At 35.1% G+C, this 23,797-nt stretch overlaps 1 protein-coding gene across 7 annotated transcripts in view; it reads left to right on the top strand.

The window, feature by feature from the left end:
• Positions 1–23,797, top strand: part of LOC136348342 (netrin receptor UNC5B-like) — a 256,866-nt gene that overhangs the window by 175,650 nt on the left and 57,419 nt on the right. For 6 of the 7 annotated variants that reach the window (XM_066299091.1, XM_066299130.1, XM_066299081.1 and 3 more), the window contains one exon: positions 12,223–12,504. In XM_066299091.1, the coding sequence (XP_066155188.1) occupies positions 12,223–12,504 (282 nt within the window). Of the gene's footprint in view, positions 1–7,067; positions 7,342–12,222; positions 12,505–23,797 lie in introns of those variants that run through there. The other variant, XM_066299136.1, reaches the window with a different exon arrangement.

Raw genomic sequence — 23,797 nt, 5'->3', positions numbered from 1 at the left:
CTCGAAATCGGGGGACGGTCCACCCTCATCGGATAATATAGCATTCCAAGCTAAACATCAAAATAACGCAAACAGGGGGACAGATATTTGCAAACGCATTTAAGATAGAATTTCTATTTAGTCAGTGACTAACGTGAGAACGCTTTAGCTGTATTAAAGCGATGCGCCCCCTGAAAGCATTTTACACCCCCTCGCGCCTCCCTTTTAGTACGTTTACACCGAAACTGAATTAGATTATCTTTTGAATGCCAATTAGACAGCTTTGCATCGAGTCTTTGAGTGAGATGTTTAAACTAGAGCAGGAGCCCTGATGATGTTATGATTTTAATAAATTTCCTGCTTGAGCCTGAGTAAATGTAAATTTATTCCTGCGAAGCTGTTTTAATGCGATTACCGTCGTTTTAAGACGTCGCAGATAAAACTTTGTCGTGCGTTCAACTGTCGCTGATTGGACTATTGTACGATACATCATTGCCAGATACACCCATGATAATGACCATCGTAGCATGCGGCATAAATTACCAAATTACAGCCCTCTGGGCCATGATGCACGAATATTTAACGACGTGTTAATAATTCTGTGCGCAATAGATAATAATGTCACCAAATTTCCATACGCCGCTTTGAAGATCACGCAACACTTCAGACTCCCTCAAAACCGTAACAACGGAATGGGACGATTGTTATTAATTGAATAAGCTCATAAAAGTTAATGAGTATTTGACCGCCCACAACGCCCAAACAGAGGGAACAAATATAATATTCTAGTGAAATGAAGCGTGCACTAATTGTGCACTTTGTGATGGTGTTTTAAAAACAATTATTTTAATTGTGCTTGTTTAAATATGACCATTTATGGTTCGTTAAATGATCCATGAAATGCAGAGAAAATGTCTTTAGTCATGCCCAGCACAAACTGAAGACTCATAATAAATGCCTGGGAAACCCGAAATAGGGAACCGGAACCATTATAAAACTCGTAACTTGGCCTGAGCTGGCTTGGATAGGAATATTTCAGTACACTACTGGGATAAAAAAAATTTGGTGAATTTATTTAGAAAATGAAAAACCTTTATTTTCTCGCATAAATTTCACCGCCTTCAAAGTCCTCCCCGTCCAACACAATGCATTTGTCCCATCGTTTCTTGCAATCCTCGAAATAGTCAGAGAAGTCTTTTTCCAGGATGGGCTTCGATACTTTCTTCAATTCGGCTTTTACTTCCTCAATCGAGTCGAAACGGTATTCCCAGAGCGGTCCTTAGAGCTTGTTGAACAACCAGAAGTCCAACGGTGCTAAATCAGGCGAATACGGTGGTCGCGGAACGATGTGGGTCGAGTTTTCGACAAAATGTTTTCGAAGAACCAGTGCAGCGTGGTACGGTGAATAATTGTAGTACAAAATTTAAGAATTTTCTGGCCATACTTCTGGCTTCTTAACACGAATAGGTTCAGGTTAGTTCAGGTTAGTTCAGGTTAGCATACGACGCATAAGAATCAAATAATATTCCTTGTCAACAATTTGACCTAGAGGATCAAATTCATAATTTACACCGTCGCGATAATCAAAGAAAACTGTCAAGATGACTTTGATTGTGAAGCTTTGGTCTGGGTTCACCTTCAGCACGATATTCGCTTGATTGGTCGGTAGTTTTTGGGGTCGCATGTATAGACCTAAGTCTCGTTTTCCGTAATGATGCGTTTTTTGACGTCTTAATACTCCAAACTCATTTTTTGACACATTTCGACGTTGATGCTTTTTTTCAAAAAGTTGAGAGTTTGCTTGACCAATCGAAATGTGACGCGTTTGTGGCACAAAACATCTTTTTAAATGGTTACGGTTGATCCAAAGGAAGTATCAGGTAACGTCAGCAAAGTCCCTAATTGTCAATAGATGAGTTGGAGCACCAAATATTTGACTTCCTTAATGTGGCTTTCATGGGTAGATGTTAATGGTCGGCCGGGCGCTGTTTGTCTTAAACTCCTTCTCGGCCTTTTGTAAGTTATTTTTATCACTTGTAAATATTTTTTGCGACATTTCCTTATCACTTGAAGTGTTTTGTAACACCCTCAACGATTCTGAGACAGAATATTCATTGCGCAAACAAAATTTAATGCATACTCTTTGCTTTACGAAACCAGGTACAATAAGAAGCACGTAAAATTTCCTTAATGATTGCAAAAAAAAACGATAAATAATAATAAAAATTAAATAATAAAAAACACTAATAGGCATCAAACTTGAAGGATGAACTGCTTGTAAAAGATTTTCGAAATATTCTAGGGCATCTCTAAAAGATCTCTACTATATTCTGCCAAAGATTTTTGAGTGAAACCATGACGATTTTGCCCAATTTTTCTTGAGCCAAAAACAATTTCTAAACCGAGAATATCAAAATTAATATTAAAAAAAAGTAAAAAAAAATTATTCCGTCTGTAATAGAACCATTTGAACAAAATATCACATCTGTTAGCTTTTAGGGACGAGAAAATAGAAACCGTTTACATTTTCCATGCATATTGTAGAGGGCGCTGTCAAAGCTAAGTAAACTTTCTTTAAAGGTGCATAACTTTTTTATCACCCAGTATAAAATTTATTTATGACTAAATTTCTGTTTTCTTACATGTTTCATTAAAAAAAAGTATGCTTCTGCAAGTTCCTACGGGCATTCCTTTTTGAGGTATTTAGACTGTAAACTTCGTTACATGTCTTAAAAACTAATTTTAAAGTTTGTTCATTCAATTGAAATAGAAAGAATCAAAAGGTAAAAATACGATATAAACTATTTGAAAATGAAAATTTAATTTTGTAAATATCTACATTTACAAAATTAATGATTACAAAAATGCAGTCTATTACAGGCTATATTTTAGTAAGTGTTCGAAGGAACCTCTGTTAGCCTGTATACAAAGATGAATTCAACGTGAAAAGTTAAAATGTACTGTATTTATCATACAGTAATAGCATATGTGTCATTTCTACATTTATGTAGGCTTCGGCCACTTGAAATATTGAAACGGCACAAACTGTGAAACATGTTTAATATCATCAACACCACGTATACTCGTAATAGGTAGGAGTAGATACAACTTCATCAAGCAGAATAAATGATAAAAAAATTATGATAGTCAAATAAAAATATAAATATTTAAAAAATACATGTTAGAATTGAAGTTTAATTGAATTTTTTATTTTTTTTAACAACTGTTGAATAAATAGAAAATAAAATAAAGTTATTTTTCAAGACCTGCAGTGAACTTTAAATCTTAAATATCTCATGACGAAACGCCCGTAGGGACTTGTGCCGAGATACCTTTTTTAATAAAACGTGTAGGAAAACACAAATTTACTCATAAATAAATTTTAAACCGGGTGATAAAAAAGTTATGCGTCTTTAAATAGAATTAACCTAACTATGACAGCGCCCTCTACAAGGTGCATGGAAAATATGACATGGTTCCGTTTTCTCGCTTCTAAAATTTCCCCTAAAGGGCATTCTGTTCAGACGATAGTATTACAAATAAAGTAATGATTTTTTTATATTAATTTTGATGTGCTGTCTTTTGATATAAGACTTCAGTTGTGTTTAGAGTAAAAGTTTTCTTTTAGGGTAAGTGGGGCGTGTGGTAGTAAGTTTGAGGTTTCATTATAATTTAAGGTAAATTGAGTTAAAATGGTTGTGCTTTCGCGTCGAAAATCTGCGGTAGAATTTTATATAGTCCTTGTAGAGACACCCTGTATGTCCAACCGAATTAACTCACGTAACTACGCTCATCAATTGAGAATCTCTTTATTAAGCTTTATAAAATGCGAAGCCTTAAGCCAAGCTTGTTTTAAAGTCCCAGACAAATAAAATATTCTTTCGGTTTCCCTCAACATTACACACCCTCCGGCTATGGGTTTATGCGACTAAATTTAAATGTCTCCAAGTTGCCTTCAGCAACTCGTTAAACGAGAAGTGATCCTGAAAGAATGGAAGAAAGAAGGAAACCTGTCACTTCGTTTCCATTCACGTTTAGCGAGGTTCGACAATACAGAAGAGGAGAAGAGTGACAGGCAACAAGAGCATCGCACAATTTCCAGTCAGAACCGTTTGTTCACGGTCCTCCTGCAAATCCCTTTGATATGTGTATTTTTAGTTGAAAGAAAAACTTGCAACAAATAAGTTGCCAAGCAGATTTGTCGCTGAAAATGATAAATGGGCCTCGCAGGAACGTCTGTGACAATGGCTATAATTTTCCATTACCTACGTTTTTTCCAAAGCGAAAGGAAACTCGCTTTGTGTGTAACTCGAAGTTGTTTATTGAGCTATCAAATAAGGCCCCTAAAACCTTGCAGTGTCCGTCAATTAACTCTTTTATTTACCCTCTAGCTTCCATCGTTTTGGAGTCATTTCGCCTCTAATTTGGTTTGTTAGTAGTTCCTTTTCCGTTCTTTCTTCCTGACCTCAAAACGTCATTAGGCCCCATCCTAATTAAATAATCAAAGCTCTCAGGAGTAAACCGACGACTCTAATTCCATTCGGCCCACTTGTTGCTTGTTGATTCCTGTTCCTTGAAGCTTCCTCATTGGAATTAATTTTCTTAATGAAACAAAATATTAGTGTTTATCAAAAAATATAGTGATGCATCAAACCCTCACGAACCAGGACCCTGTCTTGACTCAACTTTATTAATTCATTAAGTCCCCTTTGCCAACTTTTAGGGTTTAATTCCTCGCTGAATTATTCATCGGCGGGCATAATAAAATTGGCGGATTTTTTGCCGTTTGCAGAGACGATTTAATGAGGAAGTCCTCGAGGGAACTTTGGAATTAATGCCTGAAATTTCCAACATAAAAGTTTGAGGGCCTCATAATTGAAATTCTTATAGTTTTCGTTTCAATTAATTCGTTCAGCCGTATAATTCGATATTTACCTCCAGGTACAACGTCCGAAAATCCTCTTCTCGTCTCCCTTTTCTTCCAAGGGGTTTCCCCCAAATTGGCGTTTAAGCTTTTAGCTTTCGACGGAAATATATTGCTTTGTAACCGGGTTATTCGCTAATCCCGATCTATATTCGGATCACGTCCCTGATATTGCGACGCCATGTGTTACGTCCCGTATTATTAAACCCTTTTTCTGGGATACGCCACCATAATATTCCTTTACAAGGATAAATTTGCACACGAATTTATTTTTAAGACTGGAAACGAAAATGGGGGATGAAATTCATGTTTGGGGTGTGCAATCTGATACAGATGGTAAACAAGTTCTCTGGTACATCTGTGATGAGTTAATTCATGTAACTGATGCGCTTAATGACAATCATTTTTTTATGGCAAAATGCAACGGGTGACCATTAAAAATAATGTCGCAGTAAGTTGTGAACTCGCCGAATAAATAATAACTGATGAGTTTATCCAAGACATTACACTGCTATGTAACGCCTAGGTCAGGGTTCTTTCAGTGACCACCCTTTAGCACCTTAAAACCAACGCCTGATGTACATAAGTACATGGAGGACCAAAAGTCCTGTATAAATTTGTTACGAATTGAAGGACATTTTTTTGCATGAAAATGCTGGAACAGGTCGAATATTATTTTTAGTTGTGCATTTTTTGACGTAACTGACATTTGTACAGGGTTCGCCATATAGAAGAATAATGTACTTTTTCATTTTTTTTCTTATTGAACTCCATGTATATTTTGACTTTTTTGAGTTTGTTGAGAAATTCTGAATATATTTCATGTAACATACCCACGTCTCAGTTCAACAAGTTTCGAAAAAAATATAAAAAATAAAAATAATGATAGAACTATTAATACTTAAAAAATAAATATATAAACTACTACAATCTAATATAGTAAATGTACGAACTGTGCCCTGTCGACTTTCTGACAGTGGGCAAACCGCAATTCAAATTTCTCAAGAACTTTGTTTATCATTTGAAGAAGTATTTGTTGAGCTTCATCAGTAACTTGATTTTTCCCTCTGCTGTATTGTTGGGCTTATTTAAATATACTTTATGTATCAGAAAACACCATAAAAAAGTCCCTAGGGATAAGGTCAGGCGATCTAGCAGACCACTATAATTGTTGACTTTATACTTGAATATGTTATATGAAATATGTTAAGAATATCTCAAAGAACCCAAAAACGTCATAATATACAATATACATAGGGATTCACAAGAAAAAAATTAAAAAGTTCGTTTATCTACTGCATGGGTAATCCTTTATACATGTCTGTTACATAAAAAAATACACAACTAAAAATAGTATTTGTCATATTCCAGCATTTTCATGAAAAATATTTCCTTTAATTTTCAATGAATTTATACGCGACTTTCATTGTCCTCGGTGTGTTTGTGTGCCCAAAATAAAATTGCCGTTTACAGGAGTTTCTTCATTCAGATGGTACTTTTTTGTCCTACGCTTGTTAATTACAAAATTATTACGATGTTTTTAATTTCTTGTAAAATTCCTGTCATTCACCACTTTGCTTTAACTACGCCTCTGTTTATTTTCGAATCGAGTCCTTAACTTCATCGAGTTCCACTCCAAAATATAAGAATTAATTCGTAAAAGACATGGAATATGAGTAATCAGACCAGTCTCTAATCCCCAGATATACTACCAATTTGCGACCTCATATGATGAGCATCAAAGTCATGGACAATGGTGGAATTGTCAATTTAGTCATTCTCTATCGCCGTATGATGTGTCTTTTACGATTTAAGACAAATTATTTATTCTAAATTGAGTTTTACACTGCGCATTATCAAGAAAAAAAATTTCGTTGAAGTGAGTAAAGTTTAGGGACCAAAACAGGACGAAAGATGCATGAACCTAAAGCTGAACATACACGTAGTCATCAAGAAGAAACCCAGGTTATTGCATACACTTAGAGTTTTAAACCGAATAGAAATATACTTACATATACGTAAAATCCCCAGGACAAAATATATTCCAGCAGTCTAATCCCAGAGGTTTTTCCAGATGTCTCCATTCGGGCGCTTGTAGGCTTAAATAATTCCCGGCACTAGCTTAAATTTCCATGCAGTCCCTGGATGAAGATTTATAACTTGCATTACTGCTATCATTCCCCAGGGCCGTATTACTCGGTTATTGTGCAGAATTACTGGAAATTTGTGACCAAAGTTGCGGAAACGGCAAATTAAAAATGCATCCGTCTTTTGTACGACCAACCCTTTTAGGGAAGTGAGGGGAATGGAATTCAGCTAGTCGGGACCGTTTCCCATTTACCCATATTTGCGGAGTCTTTTTAAGCTGGATTTACACCGAGAGATTTGCGGGGATGCATTCACGATATGAGGTCGAATATGAATGGGTAAATGCAAGAGTAAGTATGATAGAAGGAAATGCGAAACTAAGCCGTATATTTTATGGGAAATTTATTTCGCGCATTAATTATGAGCAAAACATGACTAATCCTACTAATTTAAAACCTACACGGGGTTTCAAGAGGGTAAAATAATCGATGAGACAGCTGTTTGACCACAACATGGTCAGTACACATTGGACTTACAAGGGCGGAAAGAGAATTCAAAAAATTTTGTGACTGACTAAGCAACATTAAGCGCTAAATTCAGACGTAACACTTGAGGAAGAGTGGGACTTGAGTCTGAACTTGCCCTTTTCATCTCATTTAATACGCTGGGTCGAAATAAGGTAACGAGACAGCTCATGCCGAGTTTCTGAATTCGGCCCTTAATCCATTTACTACCCACGAAAGCCCTTGAAAAAACACACAATAAGAAACCCAACAAAAAGCAGGAAGTGTCCTATAACTTGATTATAACTTAATATAACACGTGGAAAGAAACTAATAAGTGAAACTGGATATTTTCTATATAAGAATAAGACACTGGATATCCAATTACTCGAGTGAATCGGACGGATAAGTAGAGAGGTCGAGGGATTTCTTACACATGAGGGTTACCAACCCCGAAACCTTTATCCCGCCTTGCAGGGGCTTCTTATGCGGTCTTTAAGGCACTTCCAATGAAAGCCTTATATATTTTTAATAGCGGTTTACGGTGAAGCTCATTTGCTTAGTTTCAACATTCCGTTTACATAAAATTAGAAATTTCCTTCCTCTGACCGAGACGAAATTAACTTAAAAACTCGCCTTTCAGACGGGAAAGTTTCCCAAAATGAAAATTCTAGATAAGCCATTTCAACTATGTAAACCTGTTTGTGTTTGGGTTAGCAAAAAGGTTGCTCAACAAGAAAGTTGGATTTTAATTGGTTTGCACATTACTCGCTTTCAGGAAATTTATTTTAGGTTTAGTTAGTGGGGGTGGAAAGCACTCAAAGCATCAAGCGTCTTGTGTCCAATCAGCGGAAATATTTAGGTCAATTTGTCCTGAAAGCGGAGTTTCACGTTTCTTAAACGCTGTACAAAGTTTGCTTAAGATTTCACGGTGTTAGACCTCCTAAATTGAAAGCATACATCATCTAATCCTCGTCGTTTTCCATTTTATTTGTTCTGAATTTAAAGTGCCTTTTTGCCGGGGGGAAAACATTTTAGTGAAACGCACACTGTGCAAACATGATTGTCTCCAGGTTGTTTTGGCATGTTTACTCTTGCATTTTTATTCCTTCGCCCCGCTCAACTAACTATAAAAATGCAGCGCAAACATACTTTTTAACCTTCCTATAATATATCCCCTTTTAAGAGGAAATGTAATGTACTTTTATGAAGATTAATTACTCTACTGAATTTTCCTTAGTTTCTTATCTGAAAGATAAATGAGCGTAGTAAAACTATTATGTTTTAGACGGTGAAATGAAAGGGGGAATTCTTCATATGAACGTAGGTTTTATATTTTTGGCCTGCCTGGTTCTCTCGTATTAACGAAAGACATGTGCTGCTTTCATTTCATAATTACCCACTTGCATCTTTGCGTAAAGAAAATTATGTCTAAATCAATTTGATTTAAATTAGGACGTTTTGAATGCCTATTGTGCATTTCACCCCTCACCCTCAGCTAAGCCCAGTTCGAAAAATGAAATCGAACATTCAAACACGAATCTCGTGATAACGAGACACGAGATTTGTTGTCTCGTTATCACCTTGGAAGAGATATCTAGTCACTTGAAATTGTAAAAACGGCAGTGGCGTAACCGGTCTTTCTTAACTTTTTTTTCGCCTAATAATGGTGTGAGTCTAGTTATACCCGAGGACAGTTATCACTCGTCCAAAGTGTCTGTCTTTCTAGGTAGCTCATTTTCCTCTTAAAACATTACTGATCCGTTCAGTTCCTTGTCGTCAGATTGAAAGAGAAACTTAATCATTTCGACCTGATAAAATACCAGCAGCATAATCCGTTCCTTAACCTGTTTCTTTAATTTAGTTATATACGATGTCCGTTAAACACACGGCAAAAATTCAGGGGATTATTCCCGGGGCTATTCTAAGAATATTTTAACACTTGATGATTTTTGAAACACCTTTCTGTTCTGAAGATACAGGGCGAATAGAATATTCGACAATAGCAACATTTTATTGATAAATGTTACATGTAAAGCTTTTTACTCTAGAACGACTATTGAAAATGACTACCCCCAGCTAGGATGCAAAAATCGAATATTTCCCTCAATGATTGCCGAACTTTTTTAAAAATACCAGAGTCGTTTCTTATTGCGTTACCCCTAGCAGTGATCCGATTTTTGAAATCTTTCACGTTTTCCACCTTTTTTCTCTTCACCACTGTCTTCGAAAAACCAGCACATTGAAACGACCTGAAAGACTAGAAAGGTCAGTGACAGTAAGAACGCTAGAAATAGAACATAACAGTATGAAGGACATGATAGAGAAAAATGCAGGAACTGACGCTGATCCTCTTTATCGACGAAGTCAGATTCTTAAAAAATGGATTGCTCGAGGTAGCCCTCACAAAGTCTACTTCACTCGAGGTAGTAATTTTCAACAGTTCGTGTAGATTAATAAGCTTTACATGTAATATTTAGTAATAAAATGTTGCTATTATAGAAAAATTTTCTCACTCTATGTCTTTGGAAGAAAGAGACTTTTCAAAAATCATTAAAGGACAAAATATTTTTTGAATAATCCGGGGAAAAACCCCGTGAATTTTTGCCCTATAATTAATGAACACTTTGTAAATTTTTTTCCAGTTATCATTTCAAACTTGTTCGTTTTTATATATCTATCATCATAGATCTCCTGATGTAGCTCTGAAATTTTACGGTAAAAGAAAGGCCGCAACAGCTTTTCCACGGTGATTCTCAAAGAAAATCTGCCAGATAAAACTTCAATTCATATTTTACTCTTTTGAACCTATTTTGTCTTTGCGAATTCAAACCAAATTTGAAATTTATTAGATGTAAAAAATAATGGCTTATCTTGTTTTTAAGGATACTAAATTCGCTTAAACTTTATGACGAGTCAAAATTTGAACCTACCTTTAGTCTTTTAAATTCAAGATTGATACGCCTCTGAATTTTCACAAACTGTTTCTTAGATTTCACGAGATATTGAGAATATTTGGGTATTTGCAATTGTAAAAATTAAAGTTGTGATAATTGTTCTAAGGCAATTTGCATTTGCCTAACATCGCAGATTCTCAAGTTCAACATTCACCACATTTTCGACATTAGATCAATGTCTGATGGATACGTCATCGTTTTTCACCATTTTTTTTTCTGATTGCAACGTAAATTTCAAGCTGTTCTGTTTTAATCCTCAAATTCTATGATGCATTTAGTCCGTTTGCGTTAAGTGTCACTTGGTTTGCACAAGTGAGTTCTTCAATTTTTCAACTCAGTATCCACCCGTGTGGCACAGCACTGGGTCAAAGGATTCTGGATAATCAGAGGCGTGACTCATCTTCAATGGCATGCTTTTTAATTTTTTTTTAATGAAATTTTATTGTCTTTTACCTCTTTGAATCTTTAGCCAAGATGTCATTTCTTTTCGACAACAGTTTATAGAAAAGGAAATTTGGGTTTAGACATAGAATTTGGACTCCCATAATTTACCCTTCATACTTAAAAAAAAATAGGGGTTTCATATTTTTATAGTGCATTTTTGTCGCGACCTAATATTTTTCCAATGAAAATTTAAAATAACTCTTTATCTTGTGTTTCATTTGCATCTACGAGTATATCATCTAAGCCTAAGGACATACTCGTCAGGGGGGAAAAGAGCAGAATTATTAGGAAAAGACAATGCATTTTTCCTAACTTTGGTGTTTAATGTGACTTTTGGACGCTCTTTAATGTTTCGAAACTGTTATGGACCAGTTACGTAAAGCATTAATTTGCAGACACTGGTGACGAAAAGTTGTATTGCCAATTTTACTTCTTGTTACTTAATGGCAAAAGGAAAACAACAGAATTTTATACGTACACATGATGGTTTCATAGCATCATGTTGGATGCATTTGTAACTCAGAAATTACAAAAATCTTTTACGAAACAGGTTGGAAAAAGCACTTTTGTGGTGCTGGCATCCTCCATGAAAAATCTGTTCATTTCACAAAGTAACGGGTGATCATTAAACAAAATTTAGGTAGTAGATGGTAAATGGCGATCGTAAGGCGTTGATTAAGCAATTTACTATATATCACCTAATATTTGGCTAATAAGTGAATTGGTTGCTGCCTCGTATATTTCCACATCCACTTGATTTCTGTTAATAACCCCTCTTTAGCGTCTTTACCATCTCTTTGCATAAAGAGCTATTTTAGTTCCTTCAACTAAGCAAAAAATGTATAGTACTAACCTAAATTAAAAATATTGACAATAAAATCACATATGCTTTCTTCAGGTATACCTTCATCTGTAGCATCGTCAAACTGTTACATCTTAATGAATACCTTTAGAGTTAAAGGTGTAATTTACACAGTGCCTTGTGTACATATTCGGTTATCAACCGACATCATCAGATTATTTATCTATTTAAACTTGACTGGTGAAAAGTAAAAAGTAGTCGGCAAGACACGCTAATTATACGTCGTTAATCGACATGGCAGAGACCAATCTGATGAGTGTGAAAAATATTCCTGTCGTCTTGTATTTGGAAGATTATGAAGATATCGAGACGATTAAATTTGATAAGCTGATTACATATGATTAGTATTTGTGTCAATAAAGATGTTGCCTTAATGAGGTTGCGCCAATGTTTTATTCGTAAAAGGCCTAATTAGCCCCCTCTCTTCGTCTGCTGTATAATTTATTCTGATTTTTTGTCTTGCAGACCTGAAAAAGCAGTTTGATCTTAACCCGGAGCCGGTGGTCAAAGTCGAATTGGGGCACCACACGGAACTGAAATGCATTGCCCCTCAAGGGATGCCGCCCCCCAGGGTGTACTGGCTCCGTGGGGGGCAAGTGCTGCAGTCGGACAGTTCGGTCCTGGTCACCACTGAGGGGCATCTTTTGATTTCCGAGGCTCGCACTCAAGACACAGGGAATTATACCTGTGTTGCTGAAAATATTGCAGCCAAAAGGATGGCGCCTGTGTCACAGATTGTCGTTTACGGTAAGAGATTATGTAGTTGTAACTGCCTGGTACTAAGTAAATTTTAGTACCAACATTTAAAAATCCAAATATGTAAGTATCTCGTAAGGGCCACGACAACATCATGCACTGTTGACCAAATCTCCCCCCAAAACGTTGGAAAATATAGAAATGTGTTTGGGCAAAAACTAATGGAGGATTAAAAATGATATATGCCTGGTCTCTTCTCACAACTACAATAAATGTGTGCAAAGTCTAATGAGAATAAATGAGGATAAAAACAGAATTAAGAAAGTTGTGGCAGCTTCATTCTGTGATATTCGTATCTTCTATTTCTTTGCCTTAGTCGCAAGACAGAATATTTTATACCTAATTGTTTGTGAAATGTCTCATCAATTATCCTCGCGATTCCATAAAAAGAATCTCCGTATGTAATGTCCTTTGCACGTATATACTTCCCCTAGTAGTATTTGCATTGACGCCATATTGTTAGAAATATGTTATCGGCAGATATTACACAGTTGAAGCAAATGTCAATTTTGCTGGAAGACATGAGATATTTAACAACGTATCACACACGTTTTTAAGTAAATTATAATTTTTTTATGTCACGTGAATCAGGCACTAAGATGAAAAAGTTAATTGATCTGATGAAGGATTTAATAATGATTATTTGAATTCGTTTTTTAGACTGCCACTTTTTGGGACTTTGCGCCACTGTATCGCATACTATTAATAACGAATTCGGACGTCCAAAAAGTGCGCGCCAGGTGCGATAGAATTATCGACTTTTTCCATGGTCTTTCTTTTATTATGCGCTTCTAAATGTGTCAGATTGCTGTAGATAGATTCTCTGGTTGTGGTGCGCACTTATTGAATACCGGAACTCATAATAAATTTCAGTTTTGAGAAAACTGTTCCACGCAATTGCTACTTAAAAGTCATATTCTGTTCAATATTTCTTGTTCGAAGTGTTTTTTTACTGTTGAAAAACTCCTGGAAGTTTTTACTTTTACACTTAAAGCACTTGACGCCGCACTTACAACTTCTGTAAAGGAATGATATTTCAATAATTTGTTTGAATTTACAAATTAATCACGTAGATGGAAATTTTTAAAACTTACTCTCTCTTAAAAACTTGTCATTGTACAGTGTTGGCCGACTTACCAAAAAGGAGAACAGTTGAATTTAAACAATCATTACAATTAACATTAAAAAATTAATGTCAAATTTTGATTTTTTTACTCCTGTTTCCCTTTAAAAATCTCATCTTGACGAGAGAGTACTTGAATGAACAGTGGTGGTGAGTTTCATCAGTAAATGAAACAACTTATTAAATGTAAATATTATCGGACTTTGAAAAACTAAAAAAATTTGAAAAATTGGTAAAAAGCCTTACCTGACGTTTCAAAACGCAGCGTTGCCAGATCTTCGACAATTAAAAAGAAGAATCGTTTAAATAATTTTTAGTTAATAAATTAACAGTTAAATTTGCCACTTCTATAAAATTTTATTGTTAGTTTCAACAGTAGATGCAGCAAATTTGAAAGCATATTGGACATTTTTGAAAGTGTTCGCCCTCGTAAATTATTAATCCAGAAATGAAAAGTCACTCGAATCCCTTAAAAAGACTTGTTTTGAACGATTTTTAATTTACAAAATGTATTTTCCAACTAAAATTTGCGTTACTTCGACTTTTTTTCGTCAAGACATTAGAAGGAAAAATGATCGTGGCTTAGTACAATTTCTACAGCAATTAAAACATCAATGGCGCCTAAATTATTCATTTCCAAGACATGTTTTCAGGTCACATCGATCCCGCAGGGCAATTACGTCCCGGTATCGATACACGTCCCACCAATTTGTATTAGTTTTCAAGTTCCGGACACCCCGTGGCGTGCATGAAACATCGCGTGACTGGACATTACTCAGTCGCTTTCATCCCCAATTTCCTAAACACAAGTTTTAGTGGCAACCACGATTACTTTCAACCTCCTGGAACTATCAACCCTTTCTTGTAATGGGGCCGTTGTATTTGCATAATGGTTTTTTATTAAAAAGGCCGAAGTTAAACAAAGAGCTACAACACCAATGAACTCGTTCTGGGGCTGATTTCCCCATTTTCCGCTTGGTTTCGTTTATTACCATAAAACAAGGGAATTGGGACTAAAATAAACTTTGCACGTGCCCGGAGTCGGTTCATAAAAACAGCCCCCTTGCATAATTTAGTGTCTTATTAAGCTTTTTCTGCACCAGATGAAACAATCGTGCCACATGGGCGGAAACACGCCGTTTCTCTTAATTCTTTGGACAAGCCGAAATAACGATAGATGTAACATAATGCGTTAGGAAAAGCCTCCAATTGGCTAAATTACACCGGAAGGGTAAAAACCCTAAAAACGTTAATTGAAACGAATCACTCCTGCAAAAACATCTTTTAGGGCCCCGGAGGGTCGAGTGGGGACATCTGAATTCCGAGATCGCTCGAAGCCAAACAAAGCCAATTAAGTATACAATTACGCGAGAGTTCATTATTTTTTAATTGTTTCCCCATTGTTTTCCCAGTTTTTCGAGGGTAAGTAAAAACGCGGTGCAGATTATAAGCCTTCATTTATCCAAAGTAACGTCATCACCTGTGGAGGTTAAATTGCCTATATATCCCTGTCTCTCCCCCACGCTATTTATAAATTAAAACGATCATGCTTTTACACTTTTATATTCCCCTTGGTAGTATTAATATGATCAGGACACCTGCTCCTCTCTTTCTGACTGGCAGAGGGCGGCTTTGTCCCGATTAATTGCACAGGAAGAAAAATCTCCTCATCACCAGGCAACAAACCAAACTTCCTATAAATTTCCCAAAAGCTATAAATTATCGCAGTCGATAGAAAAGCTTCAGCAGAGTCCATTTAGAAGATAAAACATAAACAAACGATTATTTGTAGAGCAACACGACGAACAAGACAAGAACTAGTCACGAAACCGTCGGTGTTGATTTTGCTTTCAATGGCGTCGTGTTGTTTTAACGCCGAACCATGTATACGTACCGCAAGAATTACGGGATTTTTTCGGGAAATATTTGTCTTTTGCTTGGTTTTGTGTGTGAACCAGGAATTGGGTTTATCTTCATGTGGTGTACAATTCATTGGAATAAATTTAAAGCGACAACCGACTTACAGTTAATCACAAAATTGACCGTACTCGATCATTCGCTATAAATTGTTTTATTCTTTTATTCGTGATAAATATTTTCGCCAAATAATTTAAAGCCACTGTACTGCGTGACGTAGAAAAGAGAGCACCCCGTAAAAATGATTTTACTCAAAGAATTTTTCATATGGCCGTTTGTAAAAGGGGACCCAAAAAACGAATAAATTTTTAACTATATTTATCAATGCATTTACGAGTTATCAGGAATTTCACGGTTGTTTTTACTACAAAAATTGCAATAAAATATCAACAATATGACTGCGAAATATCATTTATTGGTGTTTAGTGTGCTTAGAAAGTGCTTTTAGCTTCATCAAATATACCTAGACCCAGAATGCAGCGAAGTTTTCATCAATTGATCCACTTTGAAAGAGGTCGAATTTATAGGCCTACGGAAAGCTGGTCAGTCATTTAGGGAAATCCTCACTAGACCCAATCGTAGGGAAAACGCTACAGTGAGATGGTGCCTGGGATGGTTCCGAGAAGACCAAATAGGCAGGAGAAGAGGTGCTGCTGAAGGATCCCGAAGAACTGCAGAACGCCAAGATCACTACCTTCGAATTATGATCCTAAGAGATAGGTTCGTCTCGTCGAGGACTGTGGCGAATCAGTGATTTGTTGAGTGTGGATGGCCCATTGGGATTCGAACTATTTCTCTCCAGACATAAAGTTTTGGACTGATTTCCTATCCCAATCTTGTGTTACCCTCCACCTGAAAGCATCGTAAAAATCGATTGCAGTGGTGCAAATAACGGATCCATCCCATCCATGGAATGGGATAATATCGTATTTAGTAACGAATCCAGATTCTGTTTGGTATGCATGATGGTCGGGTAAGAGTAAGAAGAAGACGGAATCCTCAGTTGACAACACAGAGACATGTCCATCAAATTGTTGGAGTCAGGGTTTGGGGTGCCATTGCATATAGTAGCGGGTCATCTTTACTCTCCATTAGCGGCAGTATCACAGCCCAACGATAAATCCAAGAAATCCTGAAACCTTATCTGGAAACTTGCTAATCCAGTTTTCCAGCAAGACAATGAATGACCAGGTGTAGCTAGAGTGACTATGGACTTCATTCAACAAAATGCAATCAATTTGCCAGCTTGGCCATCTCTACCTCCAGACCTCTCACCGATTGAATATGTATGGGACATTGCAGGTAGAAGGTTGCATAATTTACCCCATCCTCCACAAACCCTAGCGACGCTATGTCATGCTTTCCAGTTAGCCTGGAACGAAATCCCCCAAGAGATATGAATCACTTCATTAGATTCATGCCTAGACGTGTACAGCAATGTATAAAACACCGCGGAGGACCGACAATTTTTTTTTAGATTTTTAACAATTAAATTTGTTCATTTTTTTAATGAAGTGTTTGTTTTAGCGTAAGAAACATCCGTATCAAGTTATTTAAATAAAACCATTTTTACGGGGTATCGTTTTTTCTATGTCATGCAGTATATTATTTTATTGAAAACTTCAACGTTCAAATACCAAAACATAAACATAATATATTGAAGTCAATGGGGCAAGATAATTTTTATACATTCTTGAATATTTTCACACAAAATTGAGCATACATGACCAAACAAGAACAGAAAAAAATTAAAGAGCTTAAAAAAATTGATCAAAATGTTGGTAATAAGCAATTTGGATTTATCAGTACCCCATAAGCAATTCAGTTTCATATCAGCTATCAGTGGCCTAATAAGAATTTTCAAGATGAAAACTCAGCGATGTTAAACTAGTGAATCCGAAAGAAAAATAATCGGTAAACTTTTTTCATATGGAAAAAGAATGCGGGAAATCAGTACAATTATAGGCAGAACGTTTTCCGCAATTTAGAAAATTATAAATACATTTCGATACGAAGGAACACTTAAAAATAATACCGGAAGAGGAAGAAAAATTATTCTTAGTGCTAAGAATGAACGTTTTATTATGGGTCAAATTGAACAGGCTCGCAAACAGAGTATCCTGAAATTGACTGCGGAGGTGAGGTCAAGGATTGGACAATCAGAATCTACAGAAACGGTTCACAGGGTACTTAAAAAAATAATTATAATGGACGACTAGCTCGGAAGACACCAGACACCTTTAAAGTAAATAGAATCAAGCGATTAAATTTTACTTGGTAATACGTTAATGAATCACTGGATTTTCGGAATCAAATTATTTTTTCTGACGAAACCAAAATGATTTTTTTTTATTGGATGGAAAATAAATTGTATAGAGAAAACGGAATACAGAACTGTAAATGAAAAATACCGTTGTGACTGTTAAGCACAGTGGACAATCTGTGCTGTTATGGGGCTGTATGTCGGCCAGCGCTGCTGGAAAATTGTACTTCATCGACGGAGTAATGGATAGATTTGTTTTCATATATGCAGGGTGATTCTAGATAAGTGGGACAAGCAAATGTCTTAAAATCGGGAAGATCTACAAAAAAAATGTTCAAAGTCTTCTTTATTTTCGAGGCCTCAACTTTTTATAATGTCAATTTTTTTCCAGGTCACCATCACCTGTCTTTTGGGGTCAACTTCATTTTTTCAAATGAAACACCCAATTTTTTTTTTGAGATTCGAATTCTTTGTTGGCAGTAAAAATGTTTTTACTTGAAACATTTTTTGCTAAAAGTAATGAAATTCATAATGATACCAAACTCTTATCCCGCGAACGCTGCAAGTCCAATTTTATAAAATTTTTGTTAAAACAGTTAAATCCCGTTGAAAATAGTTTACTATGGTTCTTCATTGATTGTGTTAAGACTTGTGTACTCCACAAATCCATCAATGAATCTTATGATTGATTTGTTTATGAATAGGCATAGATTTCGTCTCGTAATCCATATCCTTTAAGCGGGCATACGTAGTTAGCGCCAGCAATTTTTAAAATTAATTCCTATTTATGTTCTGGTATAGTCTAGACTGAGACATACACCTTTATTTTTTTGTTATTTTTATGTTTGTGTTTAATTTTAAGATAAAAAGACAAGCAGATTCCTTTAGGCGGATAGCTCGATTTAAGAGTCTAAGGCTCACGAAAGTAGTTTTATTCGTTTTGTGAGTCATTGAAATTTACAGTTTTTGAAATGGTAGCGCAGTTTAATAAAGACGAAAAAATCGAAATGATTTTAATTTATGGCGAATCCAGAAGAAATGTTGACCAAGCAAGAGAACTTCATGCCAATCGTTTTCCAGACAAAAATGTTCCGGGGCGTAACACTTTTTATCGTGCTGTGAACTGGTTTTCAGAAACAGACAATTTGGAGAGAAAAAAACGTGAAAAGGCTCAACCACTTCATCTGAATGAGAATTATCAAATTGGGGTCTTAGGTGCAGTAGCTGCAAATTCTCACATTAACACTCGTCAAATTTCTCGAGATGCAAGTCTTTTGCAGAGTACTGTTTGACGTGTTTTACACGCACATAAATTTCATCCATACCACGTAAGTCTGCATCAGGAATTACATGGTGATGATTTCCGAAATCGAGTGACTTTTTGTACTTGGGCACAAAGAAGACTCCATGAAAATGCAATTTTTTTTTCAAATGTGCTATTTTCTGAAGAATCCAGATTCACAAACCACGGTGAAGTGAATCGCCACAACATGCATTATTGGTCGGTTGAGAATTCGCGGTGGTTGCGTGACGTGGAAAGACAGCGACCATGGACTTTGAATGTTTGGTGTGGTATTTTGGGAATATATCTGATTGGGCCATATTTCTGTGATGGAAACCTCAATGCAAAGAAATATTGTAATTTTTTGTTAGAAAATTTGCGACTCCTTTTCGAAGAAGTTAATTTAGAGCAAAGATTGACAATGTGGTTTCAATATGACGGTTGCCCCGCTCATTATGCTAGGAATGTCAGAGAAGTTTTAAATGAACATGTCCCACAAAGATGGATTGGGCGTGGTAGTGAAGTTAACTGGCCAGTCCGATCACCAGATTTGACTTCACCAGATTTTTTTTTGTGAGGTCATTTAAAACAAGTAGTTTATAGTCGAGTGCCAAATACTTCCGAAGACATGAAAATTCGGATCAAAAACGCTTGTCGAAACATTACCACTGAAATGCTGTAAAATACCAAACAATAATTTCAAAACAGAATTGTTAAGTGCCTTGAACAGCAGGGGGACCATTTCGAACATCTGTTGGACTGATTTTTGTTATAATAAATTAAACTTTACTACAAAATTAATAAAAGTGTTGAAATAAATTAATAAAGTTTAATGAAATTTTTTTTTTTATTTGTGTCTGTTATTGCTATGAATTTCGTTACTTTTAGCGAAAAATGTTTCAAGTAAAAACATTTTTACTGCCAACAAAGAATGCGAATCTCCAAAAAAATGGGTGTTTCATTTGAAAAAATAAAGTTGACCCCAAAAGACAGGTGAGGGTGACCTTGAAAAAAAATTGACATTATAAAAAGTTGAGGCCTCGAAAATAAAGAAGACTTTGAACATTGTTTTTGTAGATCTTCTCGATTTCAATATATTTCGTTGTCCCACTTATCTAGAATCACCCTGAATATATCAAAGGAAAATTTAAGAGTTTCAGCTGAAAAAATGAACATGCCAAGGGTTTATTACATTCAGCAAGATAACGACCCGAAACATTCGGTTTACTAGTTCGCGAACGGCGCTTATATAATGTTCCGAAATTGCTGAAAGCTCTCTCACGGGGTTCTGGCATACACCCCATCGAAAATTTATGGTATCTATATAAAACTTAAATTCAAAATAAAAACCCCAAAAATAAAGAAAAATAAAAAAATGTAATTCTTGCCGCATCGAAGGAAATATCACCTGATTACACACTTAAATTAATCCAATCGATGCCACGACGACTTCAAGCCATTATGGACTCTCAGGGAAACTCCACAAAATATCGAAGTTGAACTTTATATTTATTTGTAATTAAATTGCGCTTTTATTAATATGGTGTACGCTCAATTTTGTGTCATAATTTAACAATTTATAGTAACAATTTGGTGTATTAAGTTTGAAAAATATTCAAATATTTTATTACTTTTTATGATTTAAAATATCATATAAATCAATGTAGACCATAAAAACTTTAAATTTGTTTATTTCAGATAGTTATTTAAGAAATTATAGCATTTTAACATATGTGTGTATGCTCAATTCTGTGAGTAATTGTAGATGGAAAAAGGGTAGGGCGAATCGGGTGAGAAGATACGAAACAAAGCGAGTAACGAGGTGAAATCTAAACTGAACTATCGAAAACTGGGAGAAGAGCACAAAAATTTTCTTAAAGAAACCAAATAATAAGCCCGAACGTAGAGAGCAGCGACAATGAGCATTTGTAAAAGAAAAATCAATGATATTTAATCAAGAAATAGTGAGCAATACCCTAGAAAGCGCAGATGCGCCATGTACATTTTTTCCCACGACATAAATCAAGCAATGTAAACGTAGTCAGTTATTTACGTGTTTGCTTCTTTGTGTGGAACCTCTTACCCATTACAAATACAGTATATGTAGAGCAACTAATTGAAAATTAAAAAAAAGTAGGTATCGAAAAATATAGTTTTTTAGAATTAACACAATACATTTTGAAAATATTTTATTTATGTCCTTTTTCCGGACTATTTTGTTTTTTGTAGGGTTCATATGTATGTAGAGCAACCACTTTGTTAATTAATATAATTGTATGAAATCGGCTTTACTACTTACAGTTTTGACTAGAAGTATTTCAAGATTCCAAGAGATGGTCATTTATCACATCAGTTGAAAGAAAAATCTCAGAAAAATTTAAAAGTAGTGAAAAACAGTGTAAGATTTTAAAATATTTAAATTTAAATAAATAAATAACATCAAGGGTAACTTCTAAAATTTAAAATAGAAGAACCTTAGATGAACTTGCTAAGTGTGGTCGAAAACGAAAAACTGATGGACAGGAGAATTAAAATGTTATCCGTCCAGGATTCGTTCAAGAGTGCAAGTCGCATGCAACAAGAGTTATGTGCTTCGGTATCGGTGAGTACCATAAAACGAAGATTAAGAAGCGCTGGTTTATATGGGAGAAAATCGGCGAAGAAGCCTTTCATCTCAAAGAAAAATACAAGGCTAGATTGCATATTGCGAAAAAGCTTGTGAATTGACTATATGAAAAATAAAAAACACTCCTTTTGCACAAATGGAATTCGATTTAAACTGTTTAAATCAGAAGGAATTTGTTGGACCAGAAGACCAAACAATTAAATCAGAAGTATACTCTAAATCGACGGTTAAACATGAAGGTGGCGGTATAATAGTTTGAAGATGCTTGAAAAGGTTTAGCATGACTCCAGTAGTAAAATTGATAGTATTTTGGATCGATATGTTTGCAAAAATAGTTTAGAAAATCACATGTTGTTTTGGATAGAAGGAAATATGAGCTTTCCGCGAACATTCCAACACGGCAACAACCCAAAACAGATCCCCAAATTAATTAAAGAATGGTACATAATGCTGATGTATTGATCTGGCCGGCTCAAAGCCCAGATCTGAACTCCATAAAGAACTTTCGGTATGAAACTGACCGAAGAATTCATGGAAAAAAAAAACAAATATAGCTAATTTTTTCAAAAAAGTTCAAAATGCTTGGAACTCAATGTCTGAAGATCATATTGAAAAACTATTAAAATCTATGAACAATTGATGTTGGGAACTAATTAAAAATAAGGGTTATGCCACTAGATATTAAATAGGAGTTTTCATTTTAAGGGAAAATATAAGAAATATGTCAGTTGGTCTACTTTTGACCTATATATTTTAGAGTACGTTGTTTGTAGTTTTAAAACATTTCACAAATAAGCCTTAAAATTAATATATTTATTTTTAACTTTAATTAGTAATTAACGTAATAGACTATATCAAATTCGTGTTGTTATTAAAAAAAAGTCAAATTGAAAAAATTGCTCTACATACAGTGTGACCCACTTAAGAGCGGGACACCCCTGTAAAATTTTTATTTGTGGTTCGATTTTGATCATTTTTTTATATGTTGTAGGGCATCAAAAACTCTATTTTGTGACAAGTTCTTGTTACGCTCGCTTAAAATCTAAGGTCTACTTTGCCCCTTTCTCATGACGAAATTTTAAGAAAAGACATTAGGGAATTTTTTATTTTAAATTTAGCTTCAGTAATAACTTTAGAATTATTCAAAATGGCTGTATTTCAAATTTCGTTAAAAAATGTTTATCCATAAAAAAGTTGTAGAGCAATCCAATTTTAAATTTATTGAACCATCTGGATGTAATAATTTTTGGTCAAGTTGGCTGAGTACGGATCCAATAAACATAGTTAAGTCACTTGTTTTATCCTTGTCATTAAATACAATGCAATTGTCTTTTTGTAAATAAATAAATCAGTTCTTGGTGGTTTAGAAGAAAATTTAACTGTTTTTGATTGAAGAAAAAGTTCAGATATGAATAATCAATTAACTTTAAGGGAAAAAATTGAAATAGTGCGTCTTTCTGGTGACAATGACAGAAGTGTAAGGGAAGTGACTAGAATATTTAACACAAGATATCCTAATCGACGTCCGATTACTAAAAGTACAGTGAATCGAATAAATCGTACATTTAATGAAACTGGAGCCGTTGATAGATATTTGTTAAAAAACAACCGTCCTGGAAATAGAAATGAAGGTGATACAGAAATCGCAATTTTAAATTATTTTACTAATAACCCACATGCTACATTAAGAATAGCAAGTTTAGATTTAAATGTACCGAGGGAAAACATTCGTCGATGCCTGAAAAAGAATAAAATTAAGCCATTTAAACCAAAATTTCTGCATACTTTGGAGGAAGGAGACAAGAACAGAAGATTGGAATTTTGTTTGTGGGTGCAAGGGGAGTATCAAGATAACAACAATTTTCTAAAATGTATTCTATTTAGTGACGAAGCTACATTTACTACTAACGGGATAGTTTCTTCACAGAATTGTAGATTTTGGTCTCATGAAAATCCACGCTGGATTATCAACTGCAAAAGTCAATATTCCCAAAAAGTAAATGTTTGGTATGGAATAATCTATGACAAACTTATCGGTCCATTTTTTCTTGAGGGCAATATGAATTCTGCAAG

This window comes from Euwallacea fornicatus, chromosome 2 (assembly GCF_040115645.1).
Source record: "Euwallacea fornicatus isolate EFF26 chromosome 2, ASM4011564v1, whole genome shotgun sequence".
Lineage (NCBI taxonomy): Eukaryota > Metazoa > Arthropoda > Insecta > Coleoptera > Curculionidae > Euwallacea > Euwallacea fornicatus.
Note: the sequence above shows the minus strand (reverse complement) of the source record. Positions and strands in the feature narration are given on the sequence as shown.